This window comes from Hermetia illucens, chromosome 3 (genome assembly GCF_905115235.1).
Source record: "Hermetia illucens chromosome 3, iHerIll2.2.curated.20191125, whole genome shotgun sequence".
In the NCBI taxonomy this organism is placed as follows: Eukaryota; Metazoa; Arthropoda; class Insecta; order Diptera; family Stratiomyidae; genus Hermetia; species Hermetia illucens.
Window position 1 is genome coordinate 137,133,517 of NC_051851.1, and position 13,672 is coordinate 137,147,188.

The following is a 13,672-nucleotide window of genomic DNA, read 5'->3' on the forward strand; positions in this document are numbered from 1 at the left end:
CGCCCTTTTAAGATTTGATATTGACCTTTGTCACTATCCTTCAAACAGGGTCGTAGGAAGAAAATGCAGGCCCGGGGTGAAAATTATGAGATTCTCCGCCTGAATTTCTTTAATTTTGTTTAGTGTCTCTTTTCAAATTGTCCACTTCCGAAATCCTTCCTTTATGTCCAAATTAATGGGTAATTTAAAATTTGTTTATGGGGTGATGCATTACGTTCACCGAAGTTACTACCATTTTACAATAATTTTGATTTTATGAAGCGTAGCCAGGCGGTGCAGGTCACCAGTTTAAATTTTCGGTTATTTGGTTATTCAGAAAAAAGTGATATTTAAAATTTTAATTTTCTCTCGGTTGATGTTAACAAATAATAAAAAATACCCATTTAATCAAAACAAGACTGAAAAATAAAAAAAATTGAAGTACTAAATTTTGTAAAAAAAACACACAGTGAACGAAATTGGTATACATTGAGTTAAAGGCAAAATGGGAGTGTAAAATGAGACGATCCTACAAACTTGTTCAATTATATCATGGTTCTCTCGAAAGAGTCGTGGGATTTTCATAAGCAGTAGTTTTTTAACACCTCTGAAAGGAAGGGTAGAAGACTTATGGAATCTAGTATGGAACTTGCGTTTGGTCCTTACCACATTTGCGGATTATTGTTATTTCCAATCTTCCAAGCCTAAGGGTAATAAGCGAGACGTCGAATTCCGTTGAAGATGTGAGTCGCGTGGGTGATTGCAATTTCTAGATGTTCCTTCATCATTTTGCCTGTGATGGGATCACATCCTGGAACGTTCTGTGGGTTCACTTAAAGACTCGACCAACTTGTTTGGTTGGAAATGAGAAGCTTCCCTTTGGCGTAACCATAGATATTTTTGGAAACCTTGACTTCATCTGTGGTAAATGTGGGAGCAAATGCCACCCCTTTTTCGGCATCGTTTCTTCCCCAGTTGTCGCGTACTAATGTTAGTGGCGATTCGCATTGCTTATATTTCTTCATCTTTGTTGTAAATTTCCACAGGAAAAAGTCAGTTCATGTAGTGATAAACTAATAAGTTTCGCAACTGGGGATTCTGGGGTTTTTTTGTAGAGCGATCAACTTGATCTGGCTAATTGTTTTTAGATCTGGAGGTCTGTGAACTTGCCTCTATCTTCCCAACTTGTGCTTTGCTAAGACCAGTTGTAGTATGCTATGCAGTAGACAGTTGTGCACCCACGGGCAATGTTTTCGTTGAATTTCAACAGGGCTTTGTCTACTTCATATTTTATTTTCAAGGGAGTGTTGATTTACAGATGCGCGCCTATAGATTTTTGGAAATTCACTACGAACGATTATGCTTAGTATTAAAATTCCCAGCGACATCTGTTCTTTGGAGTGTTGAGAAATTCTTGGAATGCTTGTAGGACAGTAGATCGACGTGATGGTTGTCTCGCTAGTCCACTCCACTAATAGAATTTAAGTTGTTTGGAGCTGGTCTTTGCAGTAATCTTCTAGAAGAAAAAGCCTAATGCAGACTCTGTTAAGTATTTCAGTACCGCAATGGGCGTCCACCTCCATATGCTTAGTGTCGTAGAAGCAACCCCAATCAATTTGACATTTGTTTTTGTAAGTGAGATAAGTTCAGGATTTGGGCATTATGTCGATTTCCAATTTATGATGGTTGACGCTATTTTTTCATTCCAATGACATATTTTGACCTGGTTCATTTGGTTCGGAGAAGGACCTTGAAGATCTGGGTCTGCTTACGCATCATTTCTTGCATCGAGACCATAAACTGGTTCACCGTTTGAGTCAGTGCAAAGAGAAGCCTTTCCAGATTGTGGGATGGGATGCTTTTATTTGCTTGGCTTTGAGGTTCAAACGCTAGCATAGATCACGCCTCGCTGAGTTATGTCTTTGTAGTCTTCAACTTTAGTTTTTTTTTGCATTAGCTCCTATTTATTTTTCTTAAAATTAACTGTTATGTGCAGATCTCCACAAATGACACAAACAAATGGTACATTACAGTAGGTGTTTGTGTGACCAAATTCTTGGCAATTCTAGCATTGTATTGGACCACGTCTTTTACGAGGTTCTTTTGTGACAATTCATCGGTGAAGTAGATAATGTAGGTTATATATGCGCTCCTTAAATTGGATTCAGTCAGGTTCGAATTCCATTCTACAAAGTGACTGGGGAGTTCTATCGCGGTTTATAATACTATCCACCGATCTCACCTAGATTTTTTCTACTTTGGAAGCTTTAATCTAAGACAAATCTGCCCCTAGTTTAATCCCTTTTAGCACTACTGTAATGTCTTTAGAGCTTTTCAATTGGTTTTTGAAGTATTTTTTACTTTTATTAAAACGTGATTACCTTTCTCGAGTTGCTTCCGCTGCAAATATATGACAGTTTTGTTTCGATCTATTTTCGATTTTTTCTCGATTTGCAAACTTTGCATTTTGGAAACCTGCGAATTTGCTTGGTTTTCGTAAATTTACTGCATCTTAAGACATGATGTGTATTTACATAGATTGACAGTATCTCAAAAAGGTGAATAGTCCGACATATTTAATATATTAGGTTGGGAAAAAATAAATGTCGTATTTTGTCAATAGATGGCGACACTTAGACATATCTTGTCTTGTACTTATCGCATTGGGTCATACTATACGGCGATTTGAATACAGTGTTGTGATCGTACGTTTCGGTCTCAAATTATAGCGCGTCAAAAATGGAATCCACCAAGCAAGAAATTCGTCATATTTTACGTTTTTACTACCTAAGAGATAAAAATGCAACGAAGGCGGCCGAAAAAAATTGTGAGGTTTATGGGCGCGATACTGTAACGATTCGCACAGCGCAGCATTGGTTTGATCGATTTCGTTCTGGTGTAGTGGATGTCGAAGATACACCCCGTACTGGTAGGCCAATCGTCGTAGAAACTGATAAAATCGTCGAAATCATCCAAGTAGTCCGGCTTGTGAGCATCTGCTCGATTGGCCAGGAACTAGGTATAGACCATAAAATCGTTTGAAACCATTTGCAGAAGACTGGCTTCCAAAAAAAGCTGGATGTTTGGGTGCCACGCCAATCAACACCTGCGACGCATTGCTGAAACGGAACGAATTCGACTCATTTTTGAAGCGGATGGTGACGTGATCAAAAGTGGATCCCATAGGACAACCTCAAACGAAAAAGGTCGTGGTTGAAGCGCGGCGAGCCGGCCCAAACCATCGCCAAGCCCGGATTGACGGCCAGGAAGGTTTTTCTGTGTGTTTGCTGGGACTGGAAGGGAATCAGCCACTATGAGCTGCTCAAATATGGCCAGACCCTCAATTCGGTCCTTTACTGTGAGCAACTCGACCGTTTGAAGCAGGCGATTGACCAGAAGCGCCCAGAATTGGTCAATAGGAATGGTGTTGTGTTCCACCAGGGCAACGCTCGGTCTCACACATCTTTGATGATCCGCCAGAAGCTACTGGAGCTCGGATGGGATGTCCTATTGCACCCACCGTATAGACCGGACCGGGCACCAAGTGATTACCATACCATTTTCTGGTTTATGCAAAACGCTCTTGGTCCAACTAAGTTGGCTTCAAAAGAGGCTTGCGAAAACTGGCTGTCTGAGTTTTTTGCAAATAAGGAGGGGGGGTTTTATAAGGGGAGGATAATGGCAACAAGTTTGCGAACAAAACGGCGCATATTTGACCTAAACCGAATAATCCTAAGTATGTTAAATAAAGCGTCAAATTTCGATCACAAATACATTTCTTTTTCCCCAACCCAATATGTAGAGAAGGATAAATATTTATTTCCTATCCTTATTTAAATCAAGAAATTCTCTGACACTAGTTAAATTCGTGATATTCACAACAGCTTAATTTTCTCTCCACTTCACCTAAGCAAAACAACGAATGATGAACATTTTAAAGATAATTTGAATTAGCAATATTTTCCATTTTTAAGTCTCTAGGATACTACATCTTCTTACCAGATATGTTGCCGATTTAGAATAGTTTCCTAACTTCTTAAGTTTCCAATATTCAAGTAATTCTAATCATTATAATCTTTTTCTATGTCGTTTGCAGATAATAAATGATAATCGAATTCCTAAACGAACGACTTCTATTATAAGAAAGGAAGGTAAGTTTACTCTTTGAAGTTTTTCTCAGTAAAAATTTAAATGTTTTATTAAATTTCTTTCAGATTTCTACTTAATGCATAAGGATAACGAATCGTATAAGATTTTTTAAGAAAAAATCAACCGTGAACTTATATCAGTATTATTCGTATTTAAGAAAAGCAAGGATAAGCTACTCTCCAAAATCATTGTCGAAAGAAATCCGCAACATTTTTACATACCTAATGAAAATCTGCTACTAAGTAGCAGATATTCTACATTTTATAAGGGTGTTAACGAGCACATAGTGCTCTTCCATACAAATCAATTATTGTCGAAGAAGACAAGGAAACACACAAAAGAGGAACGAATTTGTAAACCTTTTTGCATAACAAATTTTACTGAAAACCAGCAATAGCAATCATTGAATTTTATAAAAGGAAAGTCGACTTAAAATATAGATTTGTAATGATGACCAGCGGAATGGTAGAAGGGCAACAAAATGGTGCCGGTAGTAATCCAACTGAAGATAAACGCACTAATCTCATTGTTAATTATTTGCCACAAACGATGACACAGGAGGAAATTCGATCGTTGTTTTCTAGTATTGGTGAAGTTGAAAGTTGTAAATTGATACGAGATAAAGTTACAGGTAAGTCTCACTCTTATCGATTAGTTTCAATATGGTGCTGGAAATTGTTATTTGGATTAGGTAGTTGGATTAATTTTGTTTCATCCAGTTCATATTTAAAAGAGAAGAACATTTTAATTGATGGAGCACGATTAATTTTTTTACTCAATAAGTATCCGGAGACAAAGAAAAAACATTTTTGAACGGGTATATTACGTCTAGAAGCGTAATAATAAGCGTACTTGGTTTGAAAAGTTCTCAAATTGACCAAGAAAAAGATAATTTAAAAAGTTTTTCAACTATTCCATCTGCAATGCAATCTGTATTCCAGCTTTTAATATTTGTTTTAATACAATGTAATTCTGCTTGATTTTCGAAATAAGAGATCAGTTGATACACTGTAGTTAGTAGGAGTAATTCCCAACGTGGACCATCATCCTGTCATCTTCGTAATGCAACACACGTTGTAATATGTTGTTCTGCAATGGTCGAAGCTTGATGGATGGAAAGTGGATAGTCAGCCAAAGTGCCGAAGTACCAGTGTCAACTAAGAACGTCCTTTTGATGGTGTCCTCAAGAAATAAAATCTCTTTTTGTGCACAGCTCCTAAGATAGTGTAGTTGTATTACTCTTTAGTTGGAAATACAGTATACTATACTTACACCAGTTTCCCAAATCCATTTAAACTGATTGGTTGGAAACATTTCGGGTTCATGTAGGTAGAATTCTTAGGTTTGGGGAAAAGTGTCGCTTTCGCCAGACTATTGTTATAAACATGTGCCAAACATGCGCAGTATTTATTCCAAATGTATGCCGCCAGAGCGTCTTCAGGTGAAGCAATTATCTACCCTCATATAGAGGACCGAAATTCTCCCGAACAGTTACCCGGATGCGGCTCTTAAGTACATTTTCCGTGCGTCAAAATTTTCGGTAAGAGTCTACCCGTGCACTCATTCTTTGAGAATGTTGGGGGGGGGGGGGGGGTATGTAGCATTATTTCGCCTAGTAGCTAGGTTATAATCATCATCAAACTTGTCACTCCGATCGTTTTCTGAAAGTGTTCATGACCTAATCAATGATAAAGTCCTTGAGGTGTTTCCAGACTTTCTTGTAGTTTCAGCTCTAAGGTAGTTTGCTCCATTTATCATGGCTATAGCTGTTTGACCCATCGTCCTATCTCAGATTCATATTAATCCTGGATCGCATGTTCACGTCTACAAAATAATGATCTGAGTCAACATAGGTCCTATATGTTCTTACGTCTATCAGGATCCAGAAGTGGCGACGTTTGATTAACACGTGGTCAGTCTGATTCAAAGTAATCTCCTTGGCAGCTTCCTACAGAGGTAGTATCAGTATTATTATATGTGAATAGCGTATCGGCTAGTTGGTGTATAGTTCGAACATTATACAAAGAATACATGTTTATGAGTAAATGATCAAGTTTACGTTTATGGATCTGATGTCCCTTCCAGAGATCGTGATCCGGACGAATTTGATGATTAATTCGCCTAAAAGTCTTCGGATCGTTCCATGAGTGAACAGTTTAGCTAATTAGTTGGTAACCAAGCCGTTGTTCATGTGGAGGGTTCTCTTCTCTTTCACTAGTACAAAACGAAGGATCTTTTGGACAGAATCCTTAATATTGAGCACGTGCAGTGCATCGAAATTAATGTAGAAAATAGATGGAGTCGCATCCAGAATATACATATCCTTTAGCGATAACCAAGGTATATGCATATTTGCGGTAGGGAGCTGTAATGCCAAATTCAGATGGTGGCTACAGTCTGAATGGCTGGTAACCACTCTAGCAAAAACTTCTATGAGAAATCCTGCTATTATTCAAGCTCTTTGTCGAAGTTGAGCCAATTGAACCGCGCGTGCTCTGAGGTTTTCAGTGTGCTGGCGCATCTAGGACTATTCGGGGAGTCCAGTCGTGTGCTGTAAGGAAGTACGTAACGTAGCAGTTCAATCTCCTGTAAGCGTGCTTAGACCTTTCCTTAATATTAGAAGTGATTTTGAGTATCTACCGATTCTCCAAAGACGCCTATGTCCTCTGTTCGGTCGTGCTTACTAGGAATGCTCTGTCTGAAACTTTTCTTTAAAAGTGCTGTCAACTTTCGCATCAGTTGGGCGATAAATCGAATTTAATTTCTTTAGGCTCTGCAAATTTGTAAATGTTTCTGCAGTGTGTGTGGATGACACTATCACAGCTTTGAGCAATCTACAGATATATTATTAACCACATATGTCGTGGCGATATGGACCATCTTTTGATAGGCGTAGGTTCCCCCCAAGGATTAACTTGGCATTAATTAATATTTTAAAGTACTCATGATCGTAACCATTTTCATCTTCTCTTTCGCAAAGATCAATTCGTTTTTTTCCACCAGGACTTTACTGTTTTCGTCGTGTCAACTTTCACAATTACGGATAACGCTAAATCTGGCATTCAGTATTAGAGCAGAACAGTAGAATATATAATTTCATCCCATCTTTGTCCGCATGAATCTGACGCAAGATCAACGTGGTGTAGACCATTGCTTCCAAGTATCTAATGATCGATTTTGTAACGACCTCGATTACCAACCTGAATTTGGATACTGGTTTTCTTTCGATTGGTAATAATAACCGCCTTCGTCTTTTCGCTGGCCAGGTATAGTTTAACCATTCGTAACCATACTTCGATGCCGTGAATGGTTTTACTTCCATAAAGTTCCATGTTTACGAATTGCTTCGCAATTACCACTACCGCCAGGTCGTCTGTAAAACCAATCAACTTTCTTCGGCATGCAAAGGCCAAGCGTACACATTATGCTCCACAGTCGTTTGTCTTTCGAACTCTCGATTATTCGAGCTAAGTAACCAGACCCACCTAGTTTAGTCAAAATGTCCTTAATCCATTCATTTGGTCGAATACCTGACATCTAGCAACACCACCACGCAGCACTTGCCAACGATCGACGCCTCCCGTCCCGTGAATTTGAATTCACGGCCGTTGCTATCGCGTAGACCATAGAACGAGCTTGCCGAAACCCATGCTACCGCGCCGAGAGAGCACCCGTTAACTCGACAAACGGAAGCAGCCTGCTGTAAGTCATCCCCTCCAACATCTTTTTTATAGGGTCCAGAGTGGTTCAGAACCACCTTCTGCCTCTTCCACTGGACGGGAAACACTTCTACCACCATATACGATTCAAATTTTCTTATGAATTATGTGGGCCTGATTTTAGCAGCTAGCTTCAGAGCTTTGTTCGGAATCCCGTCCATTCCCGGATCCTTATTATCCCCAATTTGTTCACCGATATCTTATAATTCTTCCTGGAGATCGAGAAGACGTGTCGTTGAATTGTTGGCTGAGTTTCACTTTCTTCCTGTTGTGGGGAAAGAGTTGCAATTATTTTGAGTCGCGGGCACGTCACATGATGATTTTTGCCCATGAAATTTGTTCATTACAACCTTGGAGGCATCACACCCTGGGGTTCGTATTTGCCTGAAGGCATATATGTCAATTCCGTTTACTTTATGGCGTTTACTGTATGTCTACTGCGAAAATCGCGGTACTCCTTCTCCGGCTTTGGATGTTCTGGCTTCCCTTTAGTCTTTGGGCAAAGTATCCTCGCTTGCAGACACAACGATCTCAACAGCGAGCTTTTCTGGTTCTACGCACATCCAACGTTGGCTAGTACAATGTCCAGTTCCGCGACCGTTTCAAGTAGGATTTTGTGTTCGTCATCCGGTTTAACTACTCCAACGCCCACTCAGTTGTCTTTAGTGTCTAACATGAAGCTGTCTAGCATCTGCTCGTATTGTTGTTGAACTAGGAGCAATAGTTGTAGAAATGAACGCCGTTGATGGGTGTACATATCGCGGTGTTTCCCGATGTGTCTTCCATCCCCGTAGCACTACCGTAATTTCGATAAGGTTCGCAGATTGCCGCCACGTCCTCACCTGCCTAACAAGTATGCTTCCGTTCTGTAACATCGTCTAGAACCGTGCTTCCGATTATTATCTCTTGTTTTCGAGCTTTCATTTCTGCTTGCTCATCTAGCACTTTTTCCACCTGGCCGCGACAACTATTCGCTGGCTTTTCGTTGAATTTATTTAGCTCCAGCACCAAATTCACACTCACACTACTATCTATTTTGTCAACTACGTATTCGCTTTCACTTTCCGATGGATATCGGCATTTTTGCTTTTGTCCTGCCAACATTTGTCGAGTTTACGAGTTGCCGCTCTTTCCCCTTTTGTAGATGTTGAGGCAGTAGTCAGAGAACTTCCAACTTTCCACGGAATATTCGCTAGCTCAATTATCTTCATTCTGCAGAATTTCTTCTTGGCCGCTTGCCGGGGACCAGAGAGACCATTAATATCGTCCTTATTTCGTTTCCTCGCTCATCTACCTTACGTTGAGGAGGTGTAACATGCATCCCCCTGCCTGCTCATCTAGTGCCTTAATACACATGAGACAACTTAATACACAGCATCAGAGCCCTCATACTTTGGTGAACATTGCCCACTCCCAAAAACCGCCAATACTGGGTTTCTGAAGCCCTGCACCGTAAAAAAATGTCATTTCCCCCTTCATAGCTGGCTTGATTTTTGGGTATCCTTCTGATAAAAATTGTTGTCGCGACAATCAGATTGGAGCAGGGACTGTAATGGTACTACAGCATTGCGCTCGCCCGTGATTATTACCCTGATTTGACTTAGCTAATCATTCACAGCTAAGTCGACTGGTATCCGGCGGTTAATCACGACACAAGATTCTCTCCTCCCTCTCCTTTCGATGGCCAATTTTTATCCATGGGTGAGCATTTGTTCCCGCCCATGCGAGCATAACTCCTGATGCATAGATGTGCAAACTCATGACGAATTCACCTATGATGTTGATAGAATCTACTCTACCAATCCCGGACGATTAAATCACTGACAATAAGTAGATATGGATCTGCGCATTATCAGGAAACATTAAAGAAATCTTTACCAAGGATTCGTGCTGTTAAAGCAGCAAGAACAAACGAAATCTGCTGTATACGAATTTGTGAAGGAAATTTCTACGATTTATACGGTACTTGGTAACATAGGTTCGGGTTCGTACTGTACGATTAGTCGATAGCCGACATTTGTCACAGAATTTAGAAATTAAATATTTGCCGTACTAAACCAAGATGAATTTTACATATACTCCTGGACACCTTACTATTTACTGATGCAATTGGCTCGAAGTTTGAGGAAATATAGAAGGTAGTTATCGCATCCTATACTGATGACTAGAGACAACGGAAAGTTGGTTTCGACTTTAGGCAAGACAATTCACATCATTTTTATGATAACGCCTTTATAAGTATTTACATCAGTCGTTTTCGCGCTTGGGAAGACCTTTATGTTTAGTCATAGTAAAGACTACACCACTGCCCCAGGGTGGATCTTTGGTTCTGTCATATTCATCATTATCATCAACGGCGCAACAACCGGTATCCGGTCTAGGACTGCCTTAATAAGGAACTCCAAACATCCCGGTTTTGCCCCGAGGTCCACCAATTCGATATCCCCAGAAGCTGTCTGGCATCCTGATCTACGCCATCGCTCCATCTCAGGCAGGGCCTGTCTCGTTTTCTTTTTCTACCATAGATATTGCCCTTATAGATTTTCCGGACTGGATCATCCTCATCTACACGGATTAAGTGTAAGTCCATCGTAACCTATTGAGCCGAATTTTATCCGCAACCGGACGGTCATGGTATCGCTTATAGATTTCGTCATTGTGTAGGCTACGGAATCGTCCATCCTCATGTAGGGGGCCAAAAATTCTTCGGAGGATTCTTCTCTCGAACGCGGCCAAGAGTTCGCAATTTTTCTTGCTAAGAACCCAAGTTTCCGAGGAAAACATGAGGACTGGCAAGATCATAGTCTTGTACAGTAAGAGCGGTACAGTTTTTGTAAACTAAAATAGGCTCTGTTGGCTGCCAACAACCGTGCGCGGATTTCATCCTCGTAGCTGTTATCGGTTGTGATTTTCGACCCAAGATAGGAGAAATTATCAACGGTCTCAAAGTTGTATTTTCCTATCTTTGTTCTTCCCGTTTGACCAGTGTGGTTTGATGTTGTTGGTTGGTTGGTTTTCGGTACTGACGTTGCCACCATATACTTTGTCTTGTCTTCATTGATGTGCAGCCCAAGATCGCTGTCTGCTCGATCTGGATGAAGGCAGTTTGCACCTCTGGGGTCGTTCTTCCCATGATGTCGATATCGTCAACATAGGCCAGTAGTTGGGTGGACTTAAAGAGGATCGTAGCTCTTGCATTTATCTTATGGCGCAGCAGGATTAGCAATATTAGGATTAGCAATATTCGAAATTTATTTCGAATGTTGTTGATACGAACGGCACAACCTCAGCATCACCGATCACTTTCTCGAGGGCCAGGTTAAAGAGGACGCATGATAGGGCATCCCCTTGTCGTAGACCGTTGTTGATGTCAAATGATCTTGAGAGTGATCCTGCTGCTTTTATCTGGCCTCACACATTAGTCAGGGTCAGCCTAGTCAGTCCTATCAATTTCGTTGGGATACCGAATTCTCTCATGACCGTGTACAGCTTTACTCTGGCTATGCTATCATAGGCGGCTTTAAAGTCGATGAATAGATGGTACAACTGGTGTCCATATTGCAATAGTTTTTCCATCGTTTGCCACACAGAGAAAATCTGGTCTGTAGCTGATTTGCCTGGAGTTTAGCCTCTTTTGTATGGGCCAATGATGTTCTGAGCTTATAGGGCTATCCAGCCTAACAATATAGCGGAGAATATCTTATAGATTGTAATCAGCAACGCGACATCTCTATAATTGCTGCACTGTATGATATCTCCCTTTTTATGTATGAGACAGATAATGCCTCGTTGCCAATCGTCAGGTATTGATTCGCTGTCCAATACCTTGAGCACAAGTTGATGAACCACTTGGTGTAACTGGTCGCCTCCATATTTAACCAATTCAGCTGTAATTCCATCGGCTCCTGGCGACTTATGACTTTTTAACCGATGAATTGCACGGATTGTTTCTTCTATACTTGGTGGTGGCAGTATTTGTCCGTCGTCTTCAGTTGGCGGGATCTCCAACTTGCCGTTATTCTGGTTGTTAAGTAGTTCATCAAAGCTCCAATATGCCCATTCTGTCGGAAATCAGATTTCCCTCTTTGCCTCGGCAGGATGAGCATCGAGATATGTAAGGCTTCATTCTGCTGACTTGGTGGTAAAACTTCCGCGCCTGTTCTCGGTTGCTCCCTGTACTTTTCTAGTTCACAGACTTGTTGGTTCTCCCAGGCTTCCTTTTTCCGTCTGTAAAGTCGCTTCTCCGCTCGACGGAGTTCGTGATAAGTCTGCGCGTGCTCGCGTTCTTTGAGCATGCAACATTACTCGGTATGTGGCACTCTTCCGTTCCGTTGCTAGCTTACATTCATCGTCAAACCAGCCGTTCCGACTCCTTTTGCAGCTGGGGCCAAGTATGTTTGTGACCCTATCAATGATAACGTTCTTCAGGTGGTTGTGAGGATCATTTGTCGTATTAGTCACTCGATAATTGATTAGTCGTTTTAGTGGTTTTGATGTGACCTCCTGGTTCTATTTGTTTTTTAGGGAGCCTTAAATATTACGTGACGCAAATATTTCCAATATTTCTTCCATCTATGTATCACTATTTCAATGAAATAATTTGTGGTAATTAACAAATACAATTTTAAAATTTTTTTAATACGTTTTTCGAAAAGTAATGTCATATTTATTCATCTTTATATCAAGCTTAGAACTTTTCAAAACAGTCTTGCATAAAGCACACTTGACAAGCTCTCGTCAACCTAAAGTGCATTAAAACAATGTATTCCATGCTCATTTCATTATATAATATTTTATTTTACTAACTATATTTTTTCTCTTTTTTAGGACAAAGTTTAGGATACGGTTTTGTTAATTATCATCGGCCTGAAGATGCAGAAAAAGCGATAAATACACTAAATGGCCTACGATTACAGAATAAAACAATAAAAGTATCGTATCTCATTCACTTGCAAGTGCTATAAAGTCGAGATATTGAGTTGGAGACGAAATTTTTGTTTCTATCTGAAAATAGTTTTATTATGGACTTATCCTGGATAAATTTTAATGGATTTTCCGTGTTTAGTTCATAATTTAGAGATTGTGGAATAATTGTTTTGAAACAGATGAGATGAATGCATCTGATATTCAACACAATCACTCGATTTTATGTGGACAGTGCTCTTGATTTTTATCGATAACCATTTTTTCAAAAAATTTTAACCTGACGCCTCTCCTCTCCTTTCTAATATAGGTATCTATTGCCCGTCCCAGTTCCGAATCGATTAAAGGTGCAAATCTTTACGTTTCGGGTCTTCCAAAAAACATGACACAACCAGATCTTGAATCGTTATTCAGTCCATATGGTAGGATAATTACATCGCGGATACTATGTGATAATATAACAGGTAATATGCACATTTTACTTTTTCCGCTTTTCGTTATCATTACATTAGTTGGTTGGCCTATTATCAATTCGTCCGTTCTGGATTTTTATAAAAGAAATGTGGATTTCATTTGCATTAAATTTTTTTTAAAAATATATCCTCGACGGGAGGAGAAATGTTTGAAATTTTGTGTAAACTAGGATTCTCGCTGATTATATGTTTTAAGGATTTTCAAAACACTCACATTACGTTCAGACTAATATAACATAATTTAAGACAGAATTAAGCAGAATTCGGTTTTTTACTTTCCTGTATGTTTTATTTTTAAAGAACAACCTTATGTTACTGCTGGCGGAGTTAAGTTGACGGGTATGTATTTATATTTGCCAAGTTTCCAATTATGATTGGCATTGATAAATGTATTTTGTGTAATCATTTTCTACATTCTTTCAATAATAT

General features: G+C 39.8%; 1 protein-coding gene across 2 annotated transcripts in view; it reads left to right on the forward strand.

The window, feature by feature from the left end:
• The window catches only part of LOC119651210 (ELAV-like protein 2), a 42,582-nt gene that overhangs the window by 12,258 nt on the left and 16,652 nt on the right, over positions 1-13,672 (forward strand). Inside the window, exons 2-6 of one of the 2 annotated variants that reach the window (XM_038054659.1) lie at positions 4,076-4,130; positions 4,194-4,759; positions 12,675-12,778; positions 13,081-13,234; positions 13,544-13,582. In XM_038054659.1, coding sequence (XP_037910587.1) covers positions 4,576-4,759; positions 12,675-12,778; positions 13,081-13,234; positions 13,544-13,582 — 481 coding nt within the window. In that variant the 5' untranslated portion in view covers positions 4,076-4,130; positions 4,194-4,575. The remainder of the gene's footprint in view (positions 1-4,075; positions 4,131-4,193; positions 4,760-12,674; positions 12,779-13,080; positions 13,235-13,543; positions 13,583-13,672) is intronic. The other variant, XM_038054660.1, reaches the window with a different exon arrangement.